The sequence below is a fragment of the Psittacula echo genome, assembly GCF_963264785.1.
Source record: "Psittacula echo genome assembly, chromosome: 2".
In the NCBI taxonomy this organism is placed as follows: Eukaryota; Metazoa; Chordata; class Aves; order Psittaciformes; family Psittacidae; genus Psittacula; species Psittacula echo.
The window spans coordinates 33,154,688-33,178,999 of NC_137737.1; the positions used below are offsets into that span (position 1 = coordinate 33,154,688).

Genomic DNA, 24,312 nt, shown 5'->3' on the forward strand with positions numbered 1-24,312 from the left:
ACCCACACAATTAACAAAAACCACTTTGTGCCCGTTAGCAAGCTGAACTAACCCATGGATGCTTACAAGAGACAGACAGCACATAGACAGTGTTGGCATCGCCCTTTTAAGCCAGAGCAGAGTTAGATTTTCTCAATTATTTCCTGGAACACCAGTCCTGGAAACAGAAAGGAAATCACAGAACCATAGAATGGCTGAAGTTGGAAGGGACATCTCTGGAGGTCATCTTGTCCAACCTCCTGCTTAAGCAGGGCCACCTAGAGCTGGCTGCCTATGTCCATGTCCAGACAGCTTTTGAATATCTCCAAGGATGGAGACTTCACAACCTCCCTGGGCAACCTGTGCCAGTGCTTGGTCACTCTCACAGACAAAAAGGGTGTTTCCTGATGTTCAGAGGAAACCTGTGTTTCAGCCATTGCCTCTGGTTCTGTCACTGGGCACCACTGAAAAGAGCCTGGGTCTGTTTCCTTTCCACCCTCCCTTCTGGTATTTATATGTGTTTATAAGATCCCCCTGAGCCTTCTGTTCTCTAGGCTAAACAGTCCCACCTCCCTCAGCCTTTCCTCATATGTAAGATCCTCCAATCCCTTAACCACTGTGGCCCTTCACTGAACTCGCTCTAGGATGTCCATGTCTAATCTTGGACCCAGAACCTAGACCCAGCACTCCAAATGTGGCCTCACCAGAGGTGGGTAGAGGGGAAGAATCACATCCCCCGACCTGCTGGCAACACTATGTCTAATATAGCCCAGGATATCATCAGCTGCCTTTGCCACAAGGGCAATTGGGAGGAAACTCTCCACCAAGGGACAGTCGGGAAAAACACATGGAAAAAGGCAAGACGTGGTGAGAGTGCCACATCCAGATGCTAGCTCTGTCTTATGTTCATCAGTCCCTATATCATGGGGATCAAGCATAAGCTTTTCAATGGTGAAATGAAATTAAATTAACAGTTCAGTTGGAAGGGACCTACAATAATCATCTACCTCAACTGTCTGATCATTTCAAGGCTGACCAAAAGTTAAAGCATGTTATTAAGGGCACTATCCTAATGCATCTTAAGCACTGACAGGCTGAGGGCATTGATCACCTCTCTACAAAGCCTGTTCCAGTGTTTGATCACTCTCTCAGTAAAGAAATGCTTCCTAATGTCCAGTCTAAACCCTGCCTAGTGCAGCTTTGAACCATTCCCACACATCTTGCCAGTGGATACCATGGAGATTGACACTCCCCTCTCCACTTCCCCTTTTCAGGAAGCTGTAGAGAGCAACGTCAACTCTCTGCCTCCTTTTCTCCGAACTACACAAACGCGGTGCCGTCAGCCGCTTCTCACAGGACATGCCTTCCAGCCCTGTCTCCAGCTTTGTTGCCCTCTGTTGGACGCAGTCAAGTACCTTCACATCCTTCTTAAACTGTGGGACCCAGACCTGCACACAGAACAGTGTGAGGCCACACTAGTGCTGAATACAGTGGGATAAAATTCTTTTTTGAACAGCTGATTATTCTGTGTTTGATGTACCCACTCCCTTTGGCTACTAAGGCACACTGCTGACTCACACTGACCCTGCTGTCAACCAGCACCTTCAGATCCCTTCCTGCAGAGCTGCTCCCCGGCCAGTCTCCCAGTTTATACTCGTGTCTGTGGAAACACATGCGTATCACACCCGTAGCACACAACGTTTCGAGCGTCAGCTACAGCCTGTAAAACAAACGGGGGTTAAGAAACCGGGGCCGGGAAGGCCTGGTTTTGGCAGCGGTGACCTGAGGGGATCCAGTATCTAAAGGGAAGACGGCCGTTAAGAGAGGGAAAACGTGAGGTAATTTAAGCGAAAAGGATTAAATGACAGGGCTGGAAGAGGTCGGCCGTTAAACAGCAGCGACACCCACCCCGCCATCACCCACAGCCCCGCCACCCGATACCGCCGCCACTCACCAACCTCCACCACCTCTTCCGGGTCGCGTCGGGCGAAAGGGAAGTCGTGCCGCTATCCCCCTCCTCCCCCTTCCCAAAATCCTGGCGCTACCAGGGTAACGACGCCACTTCCTTCCGCGGAGGGCGGGAAGCTGTGTGGCCATGGGGGACGTCCACGAGTTGCCGCGGCACCGCATCGCCACCAGCCACCTGGCGCAATTCATCGGCCAGCCCGTCTGCTTCGTGGGCCGCGTCGAGAAGGTCCGGGGTCTGCTTGGCGGTCACTGCTGCCCTTGGGTCGGGGTGAAGGGAGGGGTTGTGGGGGTGTGACGTGGCTGCCTTGTTGCCCTGGGTAAGGCCTTGCCCCGGGATGCACTTCGGCCTGGGGCCTTGTGAGGGGACTGTGTCGCCATGCCTGGTGCAGCGGCCCCTGTCCTGAGGGAGGCCGCGGCTGCGGGAAGGTCCCGGGAGTAGGGCGGGAGGCGGCTGTAACGGTCTGATCTTCCTGGAAGAGGCCCACCGCGCCAGTACGGTTGAGGCGGCTGAACCGGTAACGCTGGCAGCCGGCAGCCCGCCGCCCTCTGGGAGCACAGGCCTCGTGTCTCTTCTAGATTCACCCTACCGGGAAGCTCTTGGTGCTGTCGGATGGAAACGGAAAACACACGACCGTGGAGCTGAGCGACCCTGTAAGTTAAGGAATGCTGTGGAAATACTTTATTTTGCCTCTTGTGGATCCCGGAGGTGCTGTCCCTTCTGAAACTTGTGCATGCCTTAACATGCATTGAGTTTTTAGTCAGTAAAAAGAAATAATCTTTTATTTGTGCCTTTTCCACCTGTTTCATTGCCTCTTCTTCTTACATCTTCCAGCTTCCATGCAGTATTCATGTCAGGAACCGCCTTGGTCTTCACCAATTTTCAGCTGATGTTGAGAGCGAGAACTCATTCCTTGTCAGACACATCCCTGTCTGCTAATTTGTCTTACTGTATTCATTGTTTACAGTGTTGTATATACCACTACATGTATTAGGTTTATTTTAACTTTGCTTTTTCCTCCCTTTTTCTTATTGCCTTTATATGCCTAACAGATTTTGTAAAGATAATCAAGAAACCCCAAGAATATGGTATTCTCATGAGTATTTTGAGTTGACATTTCTATGTGCTTGTATAACACTTGCCATAGCATTCCAGTAAACTTCATAGTTAGCTTGAGGCATTCCTAATGCAGTGGGTATAAGATATGCTAGCAATTACTGCAGAAAAATATTATTTCCTTTGTTACCACGTACCACTTACTAGAGGAATAACACCCTGTTATTGTCTTTATGTATTTTTTGTTCCTGTAGCAAATGTTGTAATTAAGGGATTCATCTCATTGTGATGGCAAATGCTTTAACTGAGCATGCGTGTGGTCTTTACATCATTTTCTCTGAATAAGTTGTTAAAGGCTGAGAAATCTTGCCATTCCCATGTGGAGTAATTGCACATGGTACACTCTGACATTCAAGAAGCTTTCTCACTTCTTTTTCCCTTTAATAGATGTCTTTGTATGTATGTGTCGTTCCTCCTTTCAACAGAGAAATATAAAATTGTGGGGAGGAGAGGGAATCTATTGCTGGGTACCAGGAGATTTGCTAGAAAACTAACAGTATGAGTTAGATATTGGAAGAACATTACTGAAATAGTACCACACTCTTAAAATTAGAATCCTAGAAAAGAAAGAAAGCATCTTTAAGCTATATGCTTTTGGAACAAGGTTAAAGTTTAAGCTGTTTTGTTGGGGTTTTTTCTTTAATTTTGTTTTCCTTGTTCAACCAAAAGCTTGTATTATCAATATCTTTGTATCCTGAACACTCACTGACAGATTACTTCAGAAATAATTTCCCATTATACCTCCTGAATCTGGAATACTGGAACTGCTCTCTGCAGTGTATGATACCTCCTTACATCTTACAGAGTTCTATAATTTTGTCAGGTTTAAATGCAGGGCATTAAAATCTGTATTCTGCTGTCTTCTTCAGTCTCTCTTCAGTGATTAATTGACACTTCTATATGCTTATAAACTGTTATCTTCCTTCTGATGCTTCTTTGTATCTTTGTGTGTGTGTGTGTGTCAGTACTGAATTGCCTGTTACAAAAGCTAAATCTGTAAGTGGCTCAAGGCTTTTTTGGGTTTTTTTGGGAGAGGGACAGGGCTGTTCAGTATTCCTGTACTGTTTGATAGGGAACAGAATCTATCATGAACAATCAGTTGTGGATAGTTCCTAGCTTAAGTGCTGTGAACTAGAGGCAGCAGCGAATTTAGTAATACTAATTTTATATTTGGTGTTTTCTAGCTAGATGAAGAGATCTCAGGAGTTATTGAAGTCGTTGGAAGAGTAACAAATCAAGCAACCATCATGTGCATGTCATATGTCCAGTTCAGAGAAGATAAAAGTCCATTTGGTAAGTAAGAATATATATTACGACATTCATTTTGAGTTCAAATTGAGTTCTTCAATAAGGAATTAAGACAGGCTGAGAGAGTTGAGCTTGTTCAGCCTGGAGAAGAGAAGGCTCCAGGGAGACCTGATAGCAGCCTTCTAGTACCTAAAGGGAGCCTACAAGAAAGCTGAAGAGGGACTTTTTACAAGGGCATGTAATGATGGAACAAGGGGGAATGGCTTTAAACTGAAAGAGGGTACATTTAGATTAGACATTAGGAAGAAATTCTTTATTATGAGAGTGGTGAGACACTCGAACAGATTGCCCAGAGAAGTTGTGCATGCCCCATCCCTGGCAATGGTCAAGGCCAGGCTGGATGAGGCTTTGAGCAACCAAATCTAGTGAGAGGTGTCCCTGCCCATGGCAGGGGGGTTGGAACTTGATAAGCTTCAAGGTCCCTTCTAACCCACATTATTCTATGATTCTGTAAGTAAAAAGGGAAACCTTGATTATCTTTGCTTATGGACAAGGTCTTTCAAGCTGCCAGATATGCAGTAAAATGTGGAAAAGTTGAGTGTAGTGGGAAAAATCCTGTACAAAATATACCATTTTACTGTCAACTTGAAGTTGGAGCCAGCCCTAGATAAATCTGATCATTCTCCCACTCCTGACCACATGGTTCTTGCCTTGCACTGGGACCTTGTGTGATTGTACAGCTCGCAGGCCTAAAACTAACCTTCCAAAATGCAAGCAATGGGAGGGTTGCTGCTTTGGAGAAAACTGGGGAGGATGAGGGGCTCTGGGAACACTTAGCTATAGTGTTTTGAAATAAGCAGGGCTTTAATGCTGTCATTTGCTTGTGGGGAATTTAACTTAAGCATCATACCAATTTTCTTTGCCTTTTTTCAGATCTGGAACTATATGATGAAGCACTAAAAATTATTCATGAATTCCCTGAATATTACCCATTCGGTACTGGGAGGAACACTTGATTTTTCTTCGCATACATTGACAGCATGGTAACAGTTGCATTTATTTCCCATCAATACACTGAAAAGATGCTAATACATGTGCCATGTATTGCCACTGAGGAATGATTTCTTTGCAAAGGTATTTGTTCAGCAAGGAGAACACTTCTGTGGCTCTCTCACTGTGTGTATATATTTAACTCTTTTGCATCCTTGAGGGGTGTTCTCTTGCAGGATTGATCTTGCTAGAAACTGAAGTTTTGTAACCATCTTTGTGTTGTTGTTGGTAAAGGTTACCTTTTTAGAGGAAACTTGTACTGAGGACATTTGATGGGGGTTTAATATAAAGATTTTTTTTAATCTCATTTGCTTTGGTATAAATCTGTTGAACACAAGGGGTATTTTGCATCTTGAAAATGGTCTCCAATAAAAAAGTGGACTTTTTCAGTGATACGTGGTGATCCTTGTTTTAGCTGACACAGGTAATTTTAAGAAAGTGGAGTATACGGCACTTACTCTTGCTCTGATATTGAACACTTGGAAGATGTCTAGGTAGGCTTGGGGATTTCAAGCGCAGTTGACTTCCCATCACAACCTTTGTTTTTGGTGGGAGTCTAAGTGATAACTTTAACCATGTAAACTTCCAAACAGGTCTCAATTTTGTTACTATCCAGGCTATTTACAGCATATAGCAGAATTCTTACACCTCTTGCGGTAACACAGTCAAAGGAAAATCTAACTTTGGAAATATTCTCTGTGAATTAATGAAGTATTTCAATGTATTTTAACTAAGCCTTTTCTACAAACAGGTTTCAGGTTCAATAGCTAGAGTTAGTGCCTTACACAGATGGCTGGCTTTGTGCTTATTTATAGACATCTGTGTTTTCAGTCAAGGAACTTATGTTTCAACAATTACTTATTAAAGTTACTACAAACTGGGTGGACGGTCAAGATAACAGATGATTCCTCCCCCCCGCCCCACCCTTTACTCAGAAGACAGACAATGACAAAGTTACTGCCACTGGGAAGGAAACATCTTTTCCAACCTAGTTGATTCTACAGTTCTATGAAACCTGAGTCCATCTTGTACAGCAAGAGAACATGAGGTCAGCGTGGCGTGAAGCCATGCTCTGTCCTGTAGCACTATTACCACTGTATTTTAGTGCTCAGTAGGAAAAAATGTCATTTTTAGTAACTGTGTGCATGTTTTCCTAGCATTTAGAAGTCTTTTGTATGATTCTACTTTAGAAAACTGGTATTTGTGCTTGTACATATATTCTGTAAAATGTTACATGCAGTTACTAAGCAAAGACCATCCAGGCCTGATAAACCAGTCTACCGCTAGATGGCTACAGCACTTTACCCCCACACAGAGACCACTTGGAGGTGTGGGCCTGTGTGTAAAAGTTTTAATGCATCCAAGTGGAAAATGCTCTAGTTTCTCTTTGTTGGTCAAAGACTTTTGCTTACACAGTCATGCAACAATGATACGTGGCTAGGCAAGCAGTGTACAACTCCAAGTTTCCACTACATGCCCCTCATTTATCTGCTTCTCGATAGCCTGTCAAGGGTGTGAATAAACAGCCTACCCTGGCTATATGGCTGTACCAGTAAGACAGCAATGCAAGAACTGTGAAATATTCTTGATGTTAAAATAATGTTCAGGTCACATATGCACTTATCAGGTGTGGGAAATTGCCAGTCATTCCATGTATCCAAGGGAAAGGAATAGCCATGGAGCCTGCTGTCTGTTAGGATGGCACTAACAAGGTGAAGGTGTGAGAAACTGCCAGACATGGTAGGTAATAAAATGGGAAATAGTGGCTTCACATGTTACTGACCAAAGGGGAGTCACCAGAGCAATTCTATCACAAACACAAAAGAGGCATGTCACCAAAAACAGAACAGCAGAAGATCCAGTAATAGAAGGTGTGAATAGGAGCCAGCAGTTGCTTTGGGAGGATGTGGGTGTGGTAAAGGATGGGAATCTGGGAGAGGAGAGTATATGAATGATGTAACAGGGCTGACTGGGAAAAGTTCCTGTCGTTTGTAGCACAGCAGTGAGCCTGCAGCTCCCACCACACTTGTGACTGATATTAGGGACCTGGCTTTTTTTCCCCTGCACTTCCCAAGGGAAGGTTTGGAGCAGCCTTCCTAACCTTGGCATGGGGAACACTGCCACATTACCTTCTCCTGTAACATCTGGGAGAGTTGGCAGGATCCTAATGTAAGGAAACATAACTAGAAAACACAAATGTGATACAGAATGGGTGTCTGCCAGAGGACAGAAATCCCCTGCCTAGTGCAGATGCCCAGGGGAGGGCACCAGAATGCAGCAGTGCATCATGCAGGAAACTCTAGGGCTGCTTGGAGAAGCCTAATCTGGGATGTCACTGCATACTTGCCTGGCAATCACTAAACTCCTAGCTGACCCTGGTCACCATCATCAGGACTGCTCCACTGTCCTTGCTCAGGCACAGATACATGTACAACTCAAGTTGTACTCACATCGCAAGAATCCTGTACATACAATGAGGAAGTGCTTGTGCTTAATAAGGGAAGAGAGGCAAGGCCGGAGCATATAATGAAATCAAAATACAGAAATGTAACCAGCATGAACCATAGTGTCAAACCAAGTTGGCAGGCAAGGCCACTTTCACCTAGTTAACTGAGATTTATGCAGGTATCAGAAAACAGTAAATGTAAAAGTAACTGCAGCGAATAAAATGTCTGGAGCTACCATTTTTGTTAGAAGACAACAGATCACTCCCAAAATCACAGCTGTTTTAATGTAAAAGCAAAACCAGAAAAGAAAAATGATCATTAAAAAATATACACCTCTTACTTTGTAAATAGTGGAATTACTTGTCTGAGAGCCCGATTACCAATTACAACAGCCAAGACTGGTAGTTATACTGTACTGACATATGGACACATTCATAATACAAAACCTTTCAAAGACATGCTGAATATCAAAGCAAGCACCTAGTTTAATGAAATGATAGAATTTGACATGAACAGGTATAGTCAAGTTGAAAACATTACAAATGAGTTTTTCTTTTCATTAAAAAAATGAGACAATGTAAGTTAATAGTTGTGTTCACCTGGACATGGAAATACCAGGAAAATTTACTACATGTTGTTACTACAGAGGAATAAAAACATATCCTTGACACTTACAAATCCTCATTTCCATAAAGCAGAAGTTTTATTGCCTGTATTTATATAAATAGGGTACGATACAGTAAACCCCAGGTTACATTTATAAATGGAGAACATTTTGAAGAGCTCTTCAACAGCAACATGAAGTGTGCAAATATACTGGAAAAGGAAATAAATACTCCCACCAAGAAAAAAAAAAAAAAAAGTAACTGCTCTCCCATGCCTACAAATATCAAGTACCTCTCAGATTTTAGTTTAAAAAAGATCTTTGCCAATTAGGCAAGAATTTTAGATCAGAATAAATGTAGAAGACGTATTACAACATTAGCGCTAAACCATAAGACACAACCCAAAGCCCTGAATGGAATTGTGTACATCTGCAGAAAACACTTCTACATTCTATCATGTTGCAACTACACTAGAGCACTTTGAACTAGTGGTATATTACAATATATTCTCTTTTAAAACAGCCATTTTCACAGTCCTGGCAATACAGTACCAGTTTATTGCTAGCATTCCATTTAGTATTTCATAGTACGCAAGTGTTAAGTAACTCATATACTGTTTCTACCAGTAAATAAACACACACCAAGTAAACTGATGTTATTATCACATACCTTAAAACAGGTTTTTTTTCCCTAATTTGTGTGAATTTTGTTGCCTATAAAATTAAGGACAACAATAGCAATCAGCTCCCAGAACAGCATTAGCAAAATAGCACTGGATCTCTCTCTAGTTAATAAATAACCCTAATTCCAGCTGGTAACATCTAGAACTACTTTGGTTCAATGACCTACAATTGTGCAGCCTTTATGGAGCAGACTGGTGTCCGCTAGTGACCAGAAGCAGGATTTATATAGGTTCATTTCACACGTCCCAGCGTATTTCAGAAGTACAGGGAAATGCTGACTATTCAAAAAGCCCTCAAATACATTTGAAGGCAAAATTCAGCGTGTAGTTTAAAACTTTAATATTTACAAGTCTCCAGATTTACAAATCCTTGAGATTTCAGATCTTCACAGTACTACATTAAAAATTAATCACATGAAGCCTCCCCATGGTTCACCTGCACTCTGCACCGAAACAGATACATGGCTTTTCAGGGAACTCTTCTCTGCAATAGACGTCACTCGGAGACAAACCCCCAATTCTTCAGCATTAAAATTCACATCAGCTAGGTATGTAGGTAAATTAAGACCTTGAACTGCAAACATGCTGCTTTACTATTAACAAAATGTGGGAGCAGAAAGAAATTGATTTTTCTTTAGAATAAGTCTTCAAAATACAATTAACAGTGGCACTTTGAATGCACTTTCAAGGAAACTCATTTGCATACAAGAAAGTGTGATCAAACAATGAAGAGTCACTTTGCATCTTGTGAAGAATACTTCTGAGGTGTTTATTTTGAAGGTCCACTTTCACAGCATATAAACATTGGTTTGTCTGGAAAACAAATACAAGGGCCGACCAGCACTACACTGAAAGCCTTTGTATTAAAAGTTCTTCGGATTTCAGGAAATCCAAAGAGTCCACAATTCCAGGAGTGCTTTTGAGCTGAACTGCTTCAATCCTCTGAAAAAGGACCACATACCACACCCAGAAGCTCATTTCACCAATACCTGCCTCTACCAAGCACAGTCATACACACAGCATTTTACTAACCCGATAGCAATTTATTTTTTCAGAGTCAGTAAGTGAACTTTGTCATAAAAATATATGCTTGGGCTATGATGGAGATCCACAAGAAAACCTCACGTTTTCAAGCAATATTTATTTATGCCTGGACAGTCTCTGCTGGAATGAGATTCCCTGTTGTATCCAGCTGCATACACTTACAAGAGCAGGCAGAAACTGGGCACTCGGTATGGTCCCTGGATAGCAATAGTAGAAAAAAGAAAAAATGGGTGAAATAAAACTAACAGTAATTTTGTAATCTATTACAATTTGTACGTGCAGGGGCACATACTTAATTGTAGCTCAGAAAAACCCAGCATCATAACGAAGTTTTGCATATGTTCTAAACCAACAAAACATGATAATAATAGATACAGCAAAGGAGGCATCTCCTGCTCAGTGCAGCATAGACATGTGAAGGAAGAAAGATTTTAACATCAGCTTACCTGAACCAGCTAAGCATGTGCCCAGCATGTCCACCATGCCTACAGTTGTGACACCAAGTAAACCAGTTGTTGAACTGGGCTAATTTCTTGTCTTTGCTGAGATCTACCTTTTCATCTGACTTGGATCCTCCTGTGCAGAAGCAAACCCACCCCCCCAAACATGCTCGTAAATCATTATGCTTCATTTATATTTCAGTCCCTGTAACACTATTAGAATAAATTTGAAATTAGCAACATTATGTGAAGAAGTGGCCTGAGAAGAGCCAGAGAAGTCAGTAAAAGAGAAGTTAGTAAAGAACTGTTGGAATGCCAAAGAAAGAATTACACTGCTGAGCTGTTGCTTCACATCTTACAGGCATGCTAAACTTGCCTATTAAGCAAATTTTACAGACAGAATCTCTTTCAACAATGATTTATGTTTCAGTGATTATGTTCCACTGAATTATGGGCCTGTTCCACTGCACATGAAATGTTTGCTTTAGACAAATCAACAAAATCCCAGTTATGAGTTGGAAGAATGATAATATAGAAGTCATAACAGATCAGTGAAAGAGCAAGAAGAGATATATAAATAGATGAAAACTGCACAGAATTTCATGGCTCTGTAACAAGACTGACCTAAAAATATGAACAAAATCAGTTCCATTTAGATCTTGTATAATGCTGAAGCCAAGACATTTAGAACCAAAAGATTCTTTCTAGTCGTAATATTTCTTAGTTGCGACAGCATGATCCATACATTCCTTCATACTTAGTGACAGAGAGAATTCCACATTAAATTTATCCTCTCTTCCAGCTAAAAGTCAACTCATTTACATTCTGTAATAATTTCTGTAGTATCCCTACAAATCATCTCAAGAAAACACACTTCCCATTTCTTACAGTTTTGAAGCTCACAATACTGACCACAACAATACTTGCATCTTTTCTTCTGTCTAACCATGGAATTTCACTGACACTGTCACTGGGAAAACTATCAGAACCCAGTAACTGTGCATACTGTCTGACACCAAAGAGCTGAGACATAGGTTTCAGCATAAAAATCAGACGGGATATAAACACGTTTTCAATTATGGTCTTCCTCCCTTAAATAAGTATTTACAGAATGAGTACAGATGGAAAGAAAAAGGTGCAACAGAAGATCACCCCCAATGGGAACTGCCAGTTAGGCCTCTAACAAGTACTCCAGCTTATTAACTAAAGTGCACTAGGTCATACCTGGACAGCTGGAAACTGGTGTTCCCATATTTATCAAGCAAAGTGCACAGCGAGGAAGTGGTTTACGGCAACCAGGACAGCTTGTAACTTTTGACTTTGTTGGTGAACCACTAACTCCATATTGGCTGAAACCTCGTCCCTGATGAGGAATAGCTGAACAGCTGTAAGAGATTGATTTTCCACAGAAATTGCAACTCACAAACACCTAAAGAGAACAAAAAACAATTTTTTTTTTTGTTTGGTTATGTTTTTGCTACACCTATGAGTGAATTTTTCAAGCTAGTAAACACTTATTTACCAGATATTCTAGACAGTGGCCTGGAAAGCCAAGGTGACTTGTGAAGGAGTTTCTACCATCTTGACTTATAGATGTGCTACACAGTCCTGAGAAGTAGGCCTTAATGATGATCACTTACCTCAAAAGCACATGAAAACATGCAGAATTATGACAACTTGCGAAGGTATTATTTAAGATAATAAAAAGCTGTTATCTCCAGTCATGAAAAAAACTAAGTTTACTCTAATTACTGTATAATCAAATCTGGTCTCTCCTTTCTTATAGTCAGGTAACCCACTCTATGACCAGACTCAAACATGAGAAATTTCCTAATAATCTTTCTCTTTGTACCTTATGCCACAAGTTCTGACTTAATACCAAGGAGCATGTTTTAAACTCTTTAGGGGCTGTTTATGTTGATCATATAAGGAAAGAGCAGTAAACTACCTCCCGCTTGGAGCAGCATGGAAGCAACTCTCCTTAAACAGCTGTGATGGATACATTAATTCAAGAATAGCCTTCCTCAGAAACTGTTGGGCCCTCAGGCTTGTAGTTCACATATGTAGCAGACATAACAGAGCAGAAAGTGCTGTGGTAAGAACAAGTTGGCTAACAATGCCACCAGATGTTAAGTAGATAGCATTTGGACAGGGCGTTAGTTTTTGGTTTAGCTCATGTTCAGAACTGATAATGAAAGTTGCTGTTAACTTTCAGTTTAGGGTTCAAGAGCTTCAAAATAGCTTTGAGGTCCACCTCAATTAAAACAGGGCCAATCTGACTAGTTCTTGGTTCAATTCCCTGGTTTCAACATCATCCTCACCCTGTGGCTGAATTCACCTGGATAAATAATCTCTGACATTTTTTTTTCATCATGGGAGGAAAAAAAAAACAAACAGTTTTCTCAGAAAAGCAGTGTTGAAAAGATTCGGTTTCTAAAAGACAGCCTGGTACTTGAAAGGAAAAGATCTACAGACAAGAAAAAAAAAAAAAAAAAAAAGGCAGGAAAGTGATTTCCTAGATTAGAGATGAAGAAATGTGGATTTTTTTACTATAATTCTGCACGCTGTCAAAACAGTTATCAAGTGCTAAAAAAAAAAAAGAAAAAAAAAAAAAAAAAAAAAGACAAAAATCTGGAGGGAAAATAAAAAAACCCCAAACCACCACAACAAAAAAAGCAACCCACAGTTCAGCTACATTTTTAGGGCAGCTTTAGTTGCAATCTTTCTTCTGCACAAGAATCCTCATGAAAGCCAATGTGCAGCCAGCAACTTTCTTCTACAGAAGTACCAGGCCACCTTCCTTTCTGGACTGGTCATACGTCATACAAGAATTATATTTACCTGGGCTAAAGGTTTTGAACTGGGATCCAGCTTACTCCTATGGATATCAAATTCTGCACGTTTATGCCAAAATCTCCAAGCATCTAAAAGATTCCTGTAGTTCTCAATCCAGTACTGAACCCTCTCATCCTTAAGTACTTCTGATGGAGAACCCTAAAGCAAGCAGGGAAAAATGTCAGACATGCTGAAGATCCACAACACGTATTACTTATTTCTGAAAAAGGCTTTACAAAGCACACTATAAGATATGAGAAATAATAGTGTAGTTTGTTTAGAAAAAGATTAATTTTCTGTTAAACTGTAACGTAAGCTTGATGATTTTTTTCTCCAGTCTGCTGCTGCTTAAAAGTACTTGTGCTGCCAGGTCCTCCATAAAAACTTGTGTCTGTCAGATGAAGTACTACAAAATTCTGTCACATAACCCAGTCTAAATCATTGTTATGATTACATATGCAGTTAAACACGGTGTTGGCAATAGCTGCAACTGTACAGACCAAGACAAGTCCGTCACAAAAAAACCAAACCCAATGCCTATAGACAAAGAAAAAACCTCACCTCACTTCTCTTGTCAAAATCCTGGAAGCAGAAAAAAAATAATGAACTTCTCTGAAAATACACCAGCAAAAAGCAGGGGAATGGGTATTCCCAGTTCAGCTAGTGAAAAGGGCTACTTTTTCTTTTTGCCTCTTTCCCCTACTATCTTCTCAAGCTATCTCAACCAGGGAGAGTGAAGATACATATTCATAGTCAACACTGGTTGTTTCAGATGATTCCACAAAACATGCATGATATATATTGTTCCAATTGATTATAGAAAATACTTTTTCGTTCATAAGAGGCAATATTATTCTGCTACAGAAACTATATTCAGTTCTCCTCTACAAAGATATGAGTGAAACACTAACCTGTAGCATGCAATAGCTTGCTGTCTGGACATCTCCCGTTCTGTCAACGTAACTTTCCATCAAGTCAACTCCATCTTTTGTCAGCCCTGTTAACAGTATTCCCTCCAAATTCCCAGCATCTTTCATTTCATTCGTCAGCTTTTCAATAAACCTGTTCAGCTATAAAACAGAAAATTTACTTAACTTTTGCAATCTCTTCAGCCTTTCCTAACTCCTTTCCTAACTTTTGTCATACATTGGCATATGACAAAACTTTCGTGATTTGAATAGATTTAAGAGTATCAGCTGCTAACAGAATATGTTGCTTGCTGGACGATACACAGAAAAGGTTATATGGCTATATCTATTGTATTGCAAGAATTCAAGTATTTATCAACAAACTTTTAAGCCTCCTGATAGGAAGAGCAAAGAGGTAGGTTACATATTTAAATACTTTAGTGAATTTAAAAGAAAACATTCCTGCTGTAAAGCCAAGCCTTAATTTGAATATAAGCATCTGGAAAAAAATACTGAGTAAGTACAAATACTCAAGAAAAACAGACATAAAGGTAATGCAACAGCATTTAGCAAATTAGCATGCCATGAATACTAATAAAACCCCCAAACAAACAAGAAAAACAATAACAAAAAATCATGCTGAAGGTACAAAATGAAGACCAGATTATATCCTACTGCAATGAGATAAATCACTCATGACTTACTGCTTCCATTGTTCACCCCTCCACCCCAGAGTTTGTTCCACCCCTAAATAAAGCCCAGCCTTACAGTTTGCTTAAATGTGCAACCACAAACTTACCTGAGCATCATTGAGGAACTTGCAAGCAAATGCCACTCTGTCTCGTACAGCTACGTTATTTTCGTACTTTGGAGAGAAACACAAATACTACCATCACATACGAGTTGCCACTTTGTCAATACATTGTTTGTAAAAGTCAGATCATCTGCACTATTGTATAGCTAATACTATGAAATTAATTATGTACAAAGAAAATGGCACATCTGAAGAAAGCAAACATTAAGTCTGAGATTAATCACTGATACTCAGATACAGGTATCAGAGCAAGACTAGCTACAAGAATAATCTGCTCAAATGGCAGGAAAACCTGGTATAAAACATCCTACGAGGTTAATGAAACTGAAAAAAAGAAACTTTGCAGGTCATGTAGAGCTGGACTTAGAGCTTCTAGCACATATAGCTAAGTGTCACCAAGTCACATGGGGAAGGAAAACAAACAAACCTTCATTTACCGTATTTACAAAATAACTAGCCTAAACATCAATTCTTTTCTAAAAATCATGACTAAAAGTTACTAAACGAAAAAAAAAGAAAAAAACCAAAAAAAAACAAACCCAAACAACTAAAAACTAATTCCAAACAGCCAGAACATGGATTTCTCACAAGAATATTGACACTCAAGGTGCAGAAATGCAGTAACATTTACTTTCTGGGTTTTTATCCTTTTACTAGAAGTGACACTGAAGGGAAAAAGAATAAATAAATCCTTGACTAGATAAAATTCCAGTACTGTGCTGTGCCCGTATTTTCCCTCCTGATGTTCTCAGAATAGAAATTGTGATTGACACTGCCAAAACAAGCAGATGCGCTTGGCAAAATCTTTTTTATATGAACTTCAATAGGTCTCACTGAAGTAAAAATTAAAACAAAACAAGAAAAAAAAGCAAAACCGAACAACCCACCTTGTGATCTGTCAGTTTCCAATTCATAAATAAAAAACAACTATAAAATTATTACGTAAAATTCAGAGAACAGGAACATTCTCTCTTGAAGAGAAAAACCTCAAGTTTCTCTCCTTTGGGTTTCTTAAACTTTTTTCCATTTCTTTCTTTTTAAATACCCTAAAAGCATCGTATCTCATGAAAACTTTCTTTTCAGCGGGTTTAGGCCAATTATGCTGTTGCATTACAGGAATCCTCCCTTGAGCTAAATAATTCCTATAGAATCCAGTATTTCTGTTGTTATTTAACCAAGGATCGAGTATATTACTCCTCCAAAGGCTCAGAGTATCTCATAATTAAAGATTTATTTTTTTCTTCTCATGGCAATTTTATACCAAGTTCAGAAGATGTTTACTTAAAATAATTTCACTGTGTTGAAACAGTTAACAGAATAGTTTCACAAGAAAAAATACAATCCAATGCATATACAGCTAATGACGTCCTGCAAAACCCCCTGCACTTACTGTTTTGTGCATTTCCACTATTAACCTCCCTTCCCCTTTTTCCCCTGCTTAAATTATTTTGATAACCTATTTCTAGTAGTTCAATAACTCCACGCTAAAAAAAAAAAAAAATCCTCTAAAAAAATGTGTAAGCTATATTGAGTGTTTTCACTGTTTATGCATGTTTTATTCACTAATATGTCTGTTTAGCAGAAAAAAATGTTACCCAACAGTATCAGGAGAAATCAATACATTCCAATTAATTCATTGAATATAAAGCACTTCCCCTACATATATGTGTGCACACATATAGACACACACATATAAAAGCACCTATTACTTAAAGCATTTTTAACAAACAGAAATTTACTCACCAAAACACCATCATAGGAACCAGACTCACTTGTAAGGAAAGCAAACATAGCACACAAGTAGGGATTGTTCAATTGCAGTCTAAGAGTACTGCACATTTCTCTCCAAAGTGAGTTCTTCTCATCCGTGTAGCCCGATAGAGCCATTGCCACAACATTAAGGTTCAAATCACCTGATTAATTAAAAACAAACAGTGAAACAATATTCAAGTTAAAAAAATCCAATTAAAACTGTAATTGAAAGCCTCAGTTTGAAACAGAACATTCTGTCAGGATGCAAGACAAACTGTAGTAGAACTAACTAAAATAAAACATGCATACACTATAATTTATTAGTGTCTGCTTTAAATGCCTCTCTTCAGGTAAGGTAACAGCTCTAGAAGACACAAGCCCACATGCATGACAGCCAGAGTTACATTTTAAGCAACAACACTCCGGTTGTTGAAATATTTTTAAATAGTTTTGAACTGCTAAATGATATCACTATGATAAGATTGCCTTTATCATAATTCATATTCACAAGAAGTGAAAAGATAGGATTGTGTATGTAGCCATCACTTAACTGACCTAGCTGAAGGATGACAATTGCATACAGCAGCTTAAAGTTAACAAGTTTCCTAAAAACATCCAATCTATTTCATCTAGATATTAATTCTGCCATAAAGTTTAATTTTGTTTTTTGAATTAAAAGGCAGCATGTCTCTACTCTGAACTTTCCCCATGAAAACCACACACTGCCCCCACCAAAAAGGGGCAATATTAAAAAAAGAACCTTAACAGCTCCCTTCATTTCTCACCTACCCACTTTAGTGGCAAGAGAGTCTTAAATTTAATGAGAACAAAGATACAAATTAGAGTTGTAGGAGGAATACTGGCAAGAAAACAGAACAAAAATACCTCCACCTCCTGGCTCCATTGTCTTAACTTTTCTGTCATACATGGCAACTCTTACCAAATTATTACTCAAAATCAAATGTTTTCTGCAGAGTCTGAGTATTACATTTCAATTACTCCACAGCTGTTGTACCAGCAGAAAGCGGCATACAGCCCAACAGAAGCAGATATACATGACATCTAGCCAAGATGCAACTCCATTAAAACAAAAGAATTCCACTACTTCTGAGTGTAACACTTTCTGTGGTATGTATCAGTAGGAAATTGAAACATACAATCTATTTTAACTAAACAGTAAGGCTTATGATAGTCTGAGGAGTGAAATATCAGGATTTGCCAGATTCTCAGGCTCCAATACAACTACTTCAAGTACCTGTAAGACAACAGGCATATTTTCATACTATATAACTCTGTTTTCAGAAAAAAAAAAAAATCTACTAAGGTGATACAATACCAAAATAAAAGATACTAAACATGATTCACACCTTTTCCTGAGGAAGCCCCTTTATTTAGAATTTGTATTGCTCGCCGTATGTCCAAGTTGAAAAGTGCTACAGCAGCAGCTCGCTCCCAGTCTCCTTCCTGTTCCAATGAATTTAGAAAAGGTTCCACATCTAAGTCTGTTCCCTTCTTTATCCACCCACAAAGCTGCAAAGCCAAGGATCTCTCCTCACTCAGATACTGAATAATATCTGCCTGTCTATCAGATCCACTCCTGCTGTGCCTGAGGTTCTCTGTTGTTCCTAGAAATGGGAAATAAATTAAATTATGCTTAAATCACAATTTAAATTGCAATGACAACACAACACGTAGATTTCCATCATAAAGCTGAGTATCATATTTTAGAACTTTAACATTACCAAAAACTCCACGGTAAGGAGCAGCATACACAAAATTATTTTGATATGCAAAAATCATGCATCGTAACTTGTCACATATCCCCCAATAAGACTTTTCCATCTTCTACCTCATAAGATTTTAGAAGTTCCTGTTACAGTCGACAGGAGTTGTCAGTACGTCCAATTTGAAAATACATAATACAGCCAAGCACCTGTTCTACCAGTTCTTTTCTTAGCAAGCGCCAATGTGCTAGAAGCCTTCCCACCACTCAAGGGTTACTTTTTTGCTCCAAGGAGCATAATATTAATAAGAGACGTAACAAATAAAGAAGGAAAGATTCAAATATTAGATTATCCTAATAAAAACTTCTCTGAGCATGAGAGGCATGAGATGTCTAGACAGCTTATTTAAACATAGTTATACAAATGTCCTACACAGTGACTACAGTGAAGAACTATACCTCTGTGTAGAACTTCAAAAAAATGTAACAGTTAAGTGGGGAGCAAGAATTTTCAGTGCCACAGTCAAAAACCACATGCAAAATAGTTCAGTTGAAGATTTACCTCCAAGGATACTTTGTTTTCATTGTTACTGACTTTCCAAGAACACTGAAAATTCTCAAAATTACTGTAACATAAACTGTTAACTTACATGTATTAAAACACAAACAGAAATACTTTCTGTATTTTTAAATAGCCTCTTTCAACAATTTTTAAAGGCAAACCCATGAGCGCATCATTCCGTCAGCATATTACAACAGAACTTATCAAAGTTGGAATATTCTTACCCAAAGATGACTTCACAATTGATTTAATGCCAGCATAAACTAAGGGGCCTTTGTTTCCTGTAAGTTTTTGATCCATATCTTCAGTGTACTGCTTCATAAGTATTTTCATGTATAGGAAGCTTAATTTTTTCCCAAGTGTTTGAAAAACTGTTTTCTTTTTTAATTCAAAGTCACATTATATTAACACATGCAAAGTATTTACAGGATGTTGCATTATATTTAAAGATTTTCAAGAATTTCATAGAAGTGGTTTACATATAAAGGTATATTACTTCTTCAGGATATAAAATAAAGGATATAATGCAGAGTGTACCAAAGTGATTTCAGCTGAGGATCTTCATTTCCAGCTAGGAGGTGATTTCTCCAAACTTGTTCAGTATCAAGACCATACCTTGACAGAGCTCTGAGCCGCATTTTGGTTGCTATGTCTTTTTCCAAGGAACTAGCCTTTCCTTCTTCTGTACACTCATATAAATGTCGTCCACAAGCCCACATTAAGGAGGTCACTGGACTCCATGCAAGAGAAATTCTTTCAAAAACTGTGAAGTCAGACATAGTCCTGTTGGGAGTCACTACTACCATTCGATTTTGACTTGTGGGATGCCAGGCAAATGAAGCAATGTAGTTTTCACATGGTTGGACACTTCTTTCAATTATTGTTGGCTCAGTTTCATCTCCAATAGGGGTGGGAGTATGCTGCATGTCATACAGTCTAATAATATTACTATCCCTTGTTAAAGTAGCTAGCAGTCCTGTTCTTGTTGGACACCACGCAACTTTTGTTAAGGGTTTTGGCTGCTCTGTCAAGGTCAAAACAGGTTTTTCAAACTTTCTTAAATCCCATATGGCAACCTGACCTTCATAGAAGGAAGCTACGCGATCGTGGAAATAGGGATCAACAGTCACTCCCTGGACAGCCTTAGTGTTTACAAATATTTTTTGGCTTGTGTTCCTCAGATCAAAAATAGCCAGATTTCGATGCATTCCAGCTAAAAGCAGCTTCTGATCCCGTGGAAGCCAACACAGAGAGAGGCAAGCATCATTCTGACCTAATTCATATAATGGCTTTGTTACTACCAGTCCTGCTTCTGCATCTCCTGATGAAAGTCTTACTTTCTCTGTAGCAACTGCAGTCTCTGAGGCATATTTGCTACTGATATCCCAGATCAGCACTGAGAAGTCAGCCCGATGTTTATCTAACCCAGCAGCAAGCCAATTACTATCCAGTGGGTTCCACGCAAGAGTGTTGCATTGCCGCGCGTGTTTGGGAACAAATTCTTTGCCTATTAAATCTTTACATTTTGAGTTGTGGTCTTGACCTAAGCTAGTAAGAACTACTCGACCATTGGCCTGTCCAACAGCAAGGAGGCATTCAGGGTCATACTTTGGATACCAAGCCACACATTTCATGTACGGTGTATCTGAATTTATGGACAATAGCGTAGCTGTTGTTTCTTCCGATAACCGCAAGGACCCCGCCTTGAGTTCTGAACTTACAGCAGAGTCAATGTGATAAAGGCTCAATTCCGAATCGCACACAACAAATCTGTCAACATGGTGCGGGGCCCACAGAATATCAGGTTTGGAGCCACTCATGTTTAGGGTAGGTTTACACACAATTTAAGCTCTCGTAAGAAGAATCAGGTGATATCCATGCATATGGAAACTGTTGAGAGAATAAGTTGTATGAATGTTATCAGAACCCACATTCCTTTGTAATCTGAGATCATCTTTAAACAAACAAAAGTATGGTTCTGAATGACATTTAGCCCAGGGGTTTAACACGTACAAATTCCAGGCCAAAACCTGACGCATTCTCTGCATTACATCACTTTCCCCACAGCTCACTGTTTTTGCTGGTGTATTCCTACAGAGACAGAGCCAAGAGAGCCACCTACAAACCTGACAGCAGGATTTCCTGTGTTTACAAACTCAACATGCATATTAATCAAGACAGGATTAGCTGAGATGTGATGTGGCATAATACATGGGTGTGCTGCTGGTAAAGGGACACTCCCTAAAACATGCAGAGAAAATCTCTCTGTCGAAGTGCACTAATAGACAAAAATTAGAGTCTGCCTGTTTGTCTGAAGTCTGCTCCACAGCCTGGAAAGGCTTGCCCTCTTTAATGATTCCTAAAGAAATACAACTTTTCCCTCTATCTTATTTTACTGCTCCAAATCCGCCTTCTGCCCCAGCATTACCTTCTCTTCATTCACGTTTGGCCTAACAGCATTCATAAATGGGCACTGCTGTTAAAGAGCATTTACACTTTCAGCAAGTTCGTGCCCAGAACCACCACACATACTTACACACAAAACCACCTCACACACCCTATAAACACCTTCTGTACCTGGAGAGAGGCACACACACGATTGGGAAGCATGAAAACGGAGCGAATTTACTCCTTCTGGGCCTCCTGATGCTCACGCCCCGGCCCGGCTCCGCCGTGCCCGGAGGGGGTGACAGGGCCGCAGCCCACCCTGCCCGCCGCTTTCTGCTCAGGGGCGGCTGCCGAGGCCTGCGGGGACACGGCGCTGGCGACAGGAACGCACCCACTCTCCCTTCCGCGCGCGGCTGTGCTCACCCAGCCCGCGGGGCCCTCCAACACCGCTACCGCTGCAGCCAGGGTAAGGAGCCGGCGACCCGCCGACAGCCGGCACAGGCGCCCGAGGAGGAAGCACTGAAGACGCACGACAGCTTCCCCCTACGGTGCGTGGAAAACAGCGACACTTCCGGCGCACAGGGAAGGGAAAAGCACGTGACTTCCGGCAGAGGAGGTACCATGGCACGCTATGCGCCTTGCGCTGGGTGGAGTCGCGCTCACTTCCGCCCTCGAACCGCGCTGCGTTTCATTGGCCCGCGGGCAGGGACACCTTCCGCTGCCCTGGCGTTGAGCACTGCCAGGGATGGGGCAGCTGCAACACTCTTACTGCTTTATGTCGCATTCTTCAGTGGCTTATTGTTAAAACGTTAGCACTGATAAGTACTCCAACAGGTGGAAAAGGGGCTAACAGTGACAATACCAGTTTTTACACACGGGTGGCAGTAACTAGTAAGCAGTAACAACTGGACAGTATTTCTTACACTGAAAATTGTGACTGCTCTGAACAAAATTTCAGAAAACATTCAGCCTGAAGCATGCCATTGGGTGCCTGTTTGCCCTGCGAATAGCTGGTTTCCAGCGACCCTCCACTGCAGGAGTGCACAAGGTGCTACACACCACATCTCGTAGCAACAGCTCTCTTGGCTTTGCGTTCAGCCCTATTTGCACTTAGCCCCTCTACCTTCCATCTGTCCCAAGTTGTTCTCTCTGTTCCAACCTAAGTGTTTCATAACTGGGTGCAGATGACCTTTTTTTAAGGCATACAGGTTGGACAAAATTAAGTAGATTTGCACAAGAACTACAGCAAGTATATCCCTCTTTTACCTTCTCCTCCCCTTAAACTCTGTCTCTGTACTCTCCAAAGTACACTGTGCTGCTTTAAAACATTATATGTGGATTTTATTTGACTGAAGGAAATCACCTGGTTTTCATTAGCCTTATTCTTGGAAATGACTGGATTGCTTTGGATAAAATTTAGCTGGAAAGACATCTGGCACAAATAGGTTCTGTTTCTATCTTTAAAGTTAAATAAAACTATAAACAACAAAAACTAGAGTCTTAAATAGGAAATATTGGGCAACATTAAAAGGGGGAAGTACTCAGCCTGTCAGTAATTATACAGATGTGTTCCATGCACATTCTCTAGATGTGTCCTTTGGTTCATTTCTGGTTTTGAATATCCTCTGTGGTGGGAATTACACATGGATATGGAGTCTAATCCATGCCCTGCAGATGCCAAGTCAGTCTTCATTTGACGTTGTAGTCTCAGAAACATGCCAAGAGAAAGAACAACTGACGGCTTACTACCTAGACATATAGGATCAACTCAAAAATATTATACTTCTGCAAGGAAAAAATACTTAAAAATAGATATTAGTGTAATTGCACAGATTTGTCACGTGGATCATACCTAAATCCTGTCAATGGTAATTCTGAGTGTTTTTCCTTACAGTCTCTATAGTATACCAAAGACAAAATGGAAATGTTTGTAAGTTCCTAGAGGGCAGTCATTAAGAAAATTATTTCAATAAAGAGCAAAAAGGAAAGCAAATTTTGTCAAAGGATAGAAATGTCTTTCACATGTCTTTAATGTTCTGAAGGCATGGGAAGTTTGGGGCCTCCCGTGGGGTTTGTAGCATCTTTTTAGTAATAAGGGAATTCTAGGAAAATAAAAAAAAGTTGAAACATCAGTCTAGTGAGGAAGTATTGAATACCTCATATAAGAAAGGCAAAAAATGTATTAAACAACCTACCAAGAAGATGTAAGAGGCCAAGGAAATTGTTTTATCAGATAACAGATTATTCCAGGAATGTTTTGAAGGTGACCTGAAATTAAAAAGACAGCCAGGAAAGCAGTACATAGAATCTCTTGGTCTGTCTTTTCCAGAAAACTGGTAAAAGATAATTATGACACACGCATTTGTCATCTATAAAGTGTCAGAATACAATCATTTACTGTAACAACAAGTAGTGGGAATCTCCCCATTTGATCAACCAACACACCCAAATCCTTCTCTTCGGGGCTGCTCTGAATCTCTTCTCCACCCAGCCTGTTGCTGTGCCTGGGAGTGCCAGGCCACGTGTAGGACCTTGCACTTGGCTTCGTTGAACTTAATGAAGTTGGCAGTGGCCCACCTCTCAAGCGTGTCGAGGTCCCTCTGGATGGCATTCCTTCCCTCGAGCATATCAACCGAACCACATAACTTAGTGTCATTGGCAAACTTGCTAAGGGTGCACTCAGTCCCACTGTCCTTGTCACCAACAAAGATGTTGAACAGAATCAGTCCCATCACCAACGCCTGACGGACACC

General features: G+C 40.4%; 3 protein-coding genes across 8 annotated transcripts in view; 1 reads left to right on the forward strand and 2 right to left on the reverse strand.

Moving 5' to 3' along the window:
* The window catches only part of UMAD1 (UBAP1-MVB12-associated (UMA) domain containing 1), an 83,269-nt gene extending 81,209 nt beyond the window's left edge, over positions 1–2,060 (reverse strand). Inside the window, exons 1-2 of one of the 4 annotated variants that reach the window (XM_080609764.1) lie at positions 1,934–2,059; positions 1,564–1,699 (exon numbers count right to left, since the gene is read on the reverse strand). The gene's annotated coding sequence lies outside the window, so the exon portion shown is untranslated. Of the gene's footprint in view, positions 1–1,557; positions 1,700–1,933 lie in introns of those variants that run through there. The other 3 variants (XM_080609765.1, XM_080609766.1, XM_080609763.1) reach the window with 3 other exon arrangements.
* Positions 2,046–5,666, forward strand: RPA3 (replication protein A3). The gene is made up of 4 exons (XM_080609770.1): positions 2,046–2,173; positions 2,524–2,598; positions 4,246–4,354; positions 5,243–5,666. Exons 1-4 carry the CDS (start codon positions 2,075–2,077, stop codon positions 5,323–5,325), a joined length of 366 nt encoding a protein of 121 aa, XP_080465896.1. The 5' UTR covers positions 2,046–2,074; the 3' UTR covers positions 5,326–5,666.
* A 2,607-nt stretch (positions 5,667–8,273) lies between these two features.
* MIOS (meiosis regulator for oocyte development) lies at positions 8,274–22,129 on the reverse strand. 3 transcript variants are annotated; one of them, XM_080609761.1, is made up of 11 exons: positions 21,983–22,129; positions 19,695–21,061; positions 19,396–19,494; positions 18,254–18,511; positions 16,878–17,047; positions 15,120–15,185; positions 14,324–14,482; positions 13,419–13,571; positions 11,802–12,006; positions 10,584–10,713; positions 8,274–10,334 (listed from the first exon to the last, which is right to left on the reverse strand). In XM_080609761.1, the coding sequence occupies exons 2-11, from the start codon at positions 20,989–20,991 to the stop codon at positions 10,238–10,240; spliced, it is 2,634 nt and encodes an 877-aa protein (XP_080465887.1). In that variant the 5' UTR covers positions 20,992–21,061; positions 21,983–22,129; the 3' UTR covers positions 8,274–10,237. The 3 variants fall into 3 exon arrangements, with proteins under 3 accessions (XP_080465887.1, XP_080465886.1, XP_080465888.1); XM_080609760.1 differs by having other exon boundaries at positions 21,749–22,129; XM_080609762.1 differs by lacking the exon at positions 13,419–13,571 and having other exon boundaries at positions 21,749–22,129.
* Between the last annotated feature and the right edge of the window lie 2,183 nt (positions 22,130–24,312).

Coding starts and splice junctions, on each gene's coding strand:
- RPA3 (XM_080609770.1), top strand. CDS start 2,075: ATGGGGGACGTCCACGAGTTGCCGCGGCACCGCATCGCCACCAGCCAC. Junction 2,174..2,523: donor TCGTGGGCCGCGTCGAGAAG/GTCCGGGGTCTG, acceptor TGTCTCTTCTAG/ATTCACCCTACCGGGAAGCT. Junction 2,599..4,245: donor CCGTGGAGCTGAGCGACCCT/GTAAGTTAAGGA, acceptor GGTGTTTTCTAG/CTAGATGAAGAGATCTCAGG.
- MIOS (XM_080609761.1), bottom strand. CDS start 20,991: ATGAGTGGCTCCAAACCTGATATTCTGTGGGCCCCGCACCATGTTGAC. Junction 18,512..19,395: donor AATTGTGAAGTCATCTTTGG/GTAAGAATATTC, acceptor TCCCATTTCTAG/GAACAACAGAGAACCTCAGG. Junction 13,572..14,323: donor CAAGCTATTGCATGCTACAG/GTTAGTGTTTCA, acceptor TGCTTGCTTTAG/GGTTCTCCATCAGAAGTACT.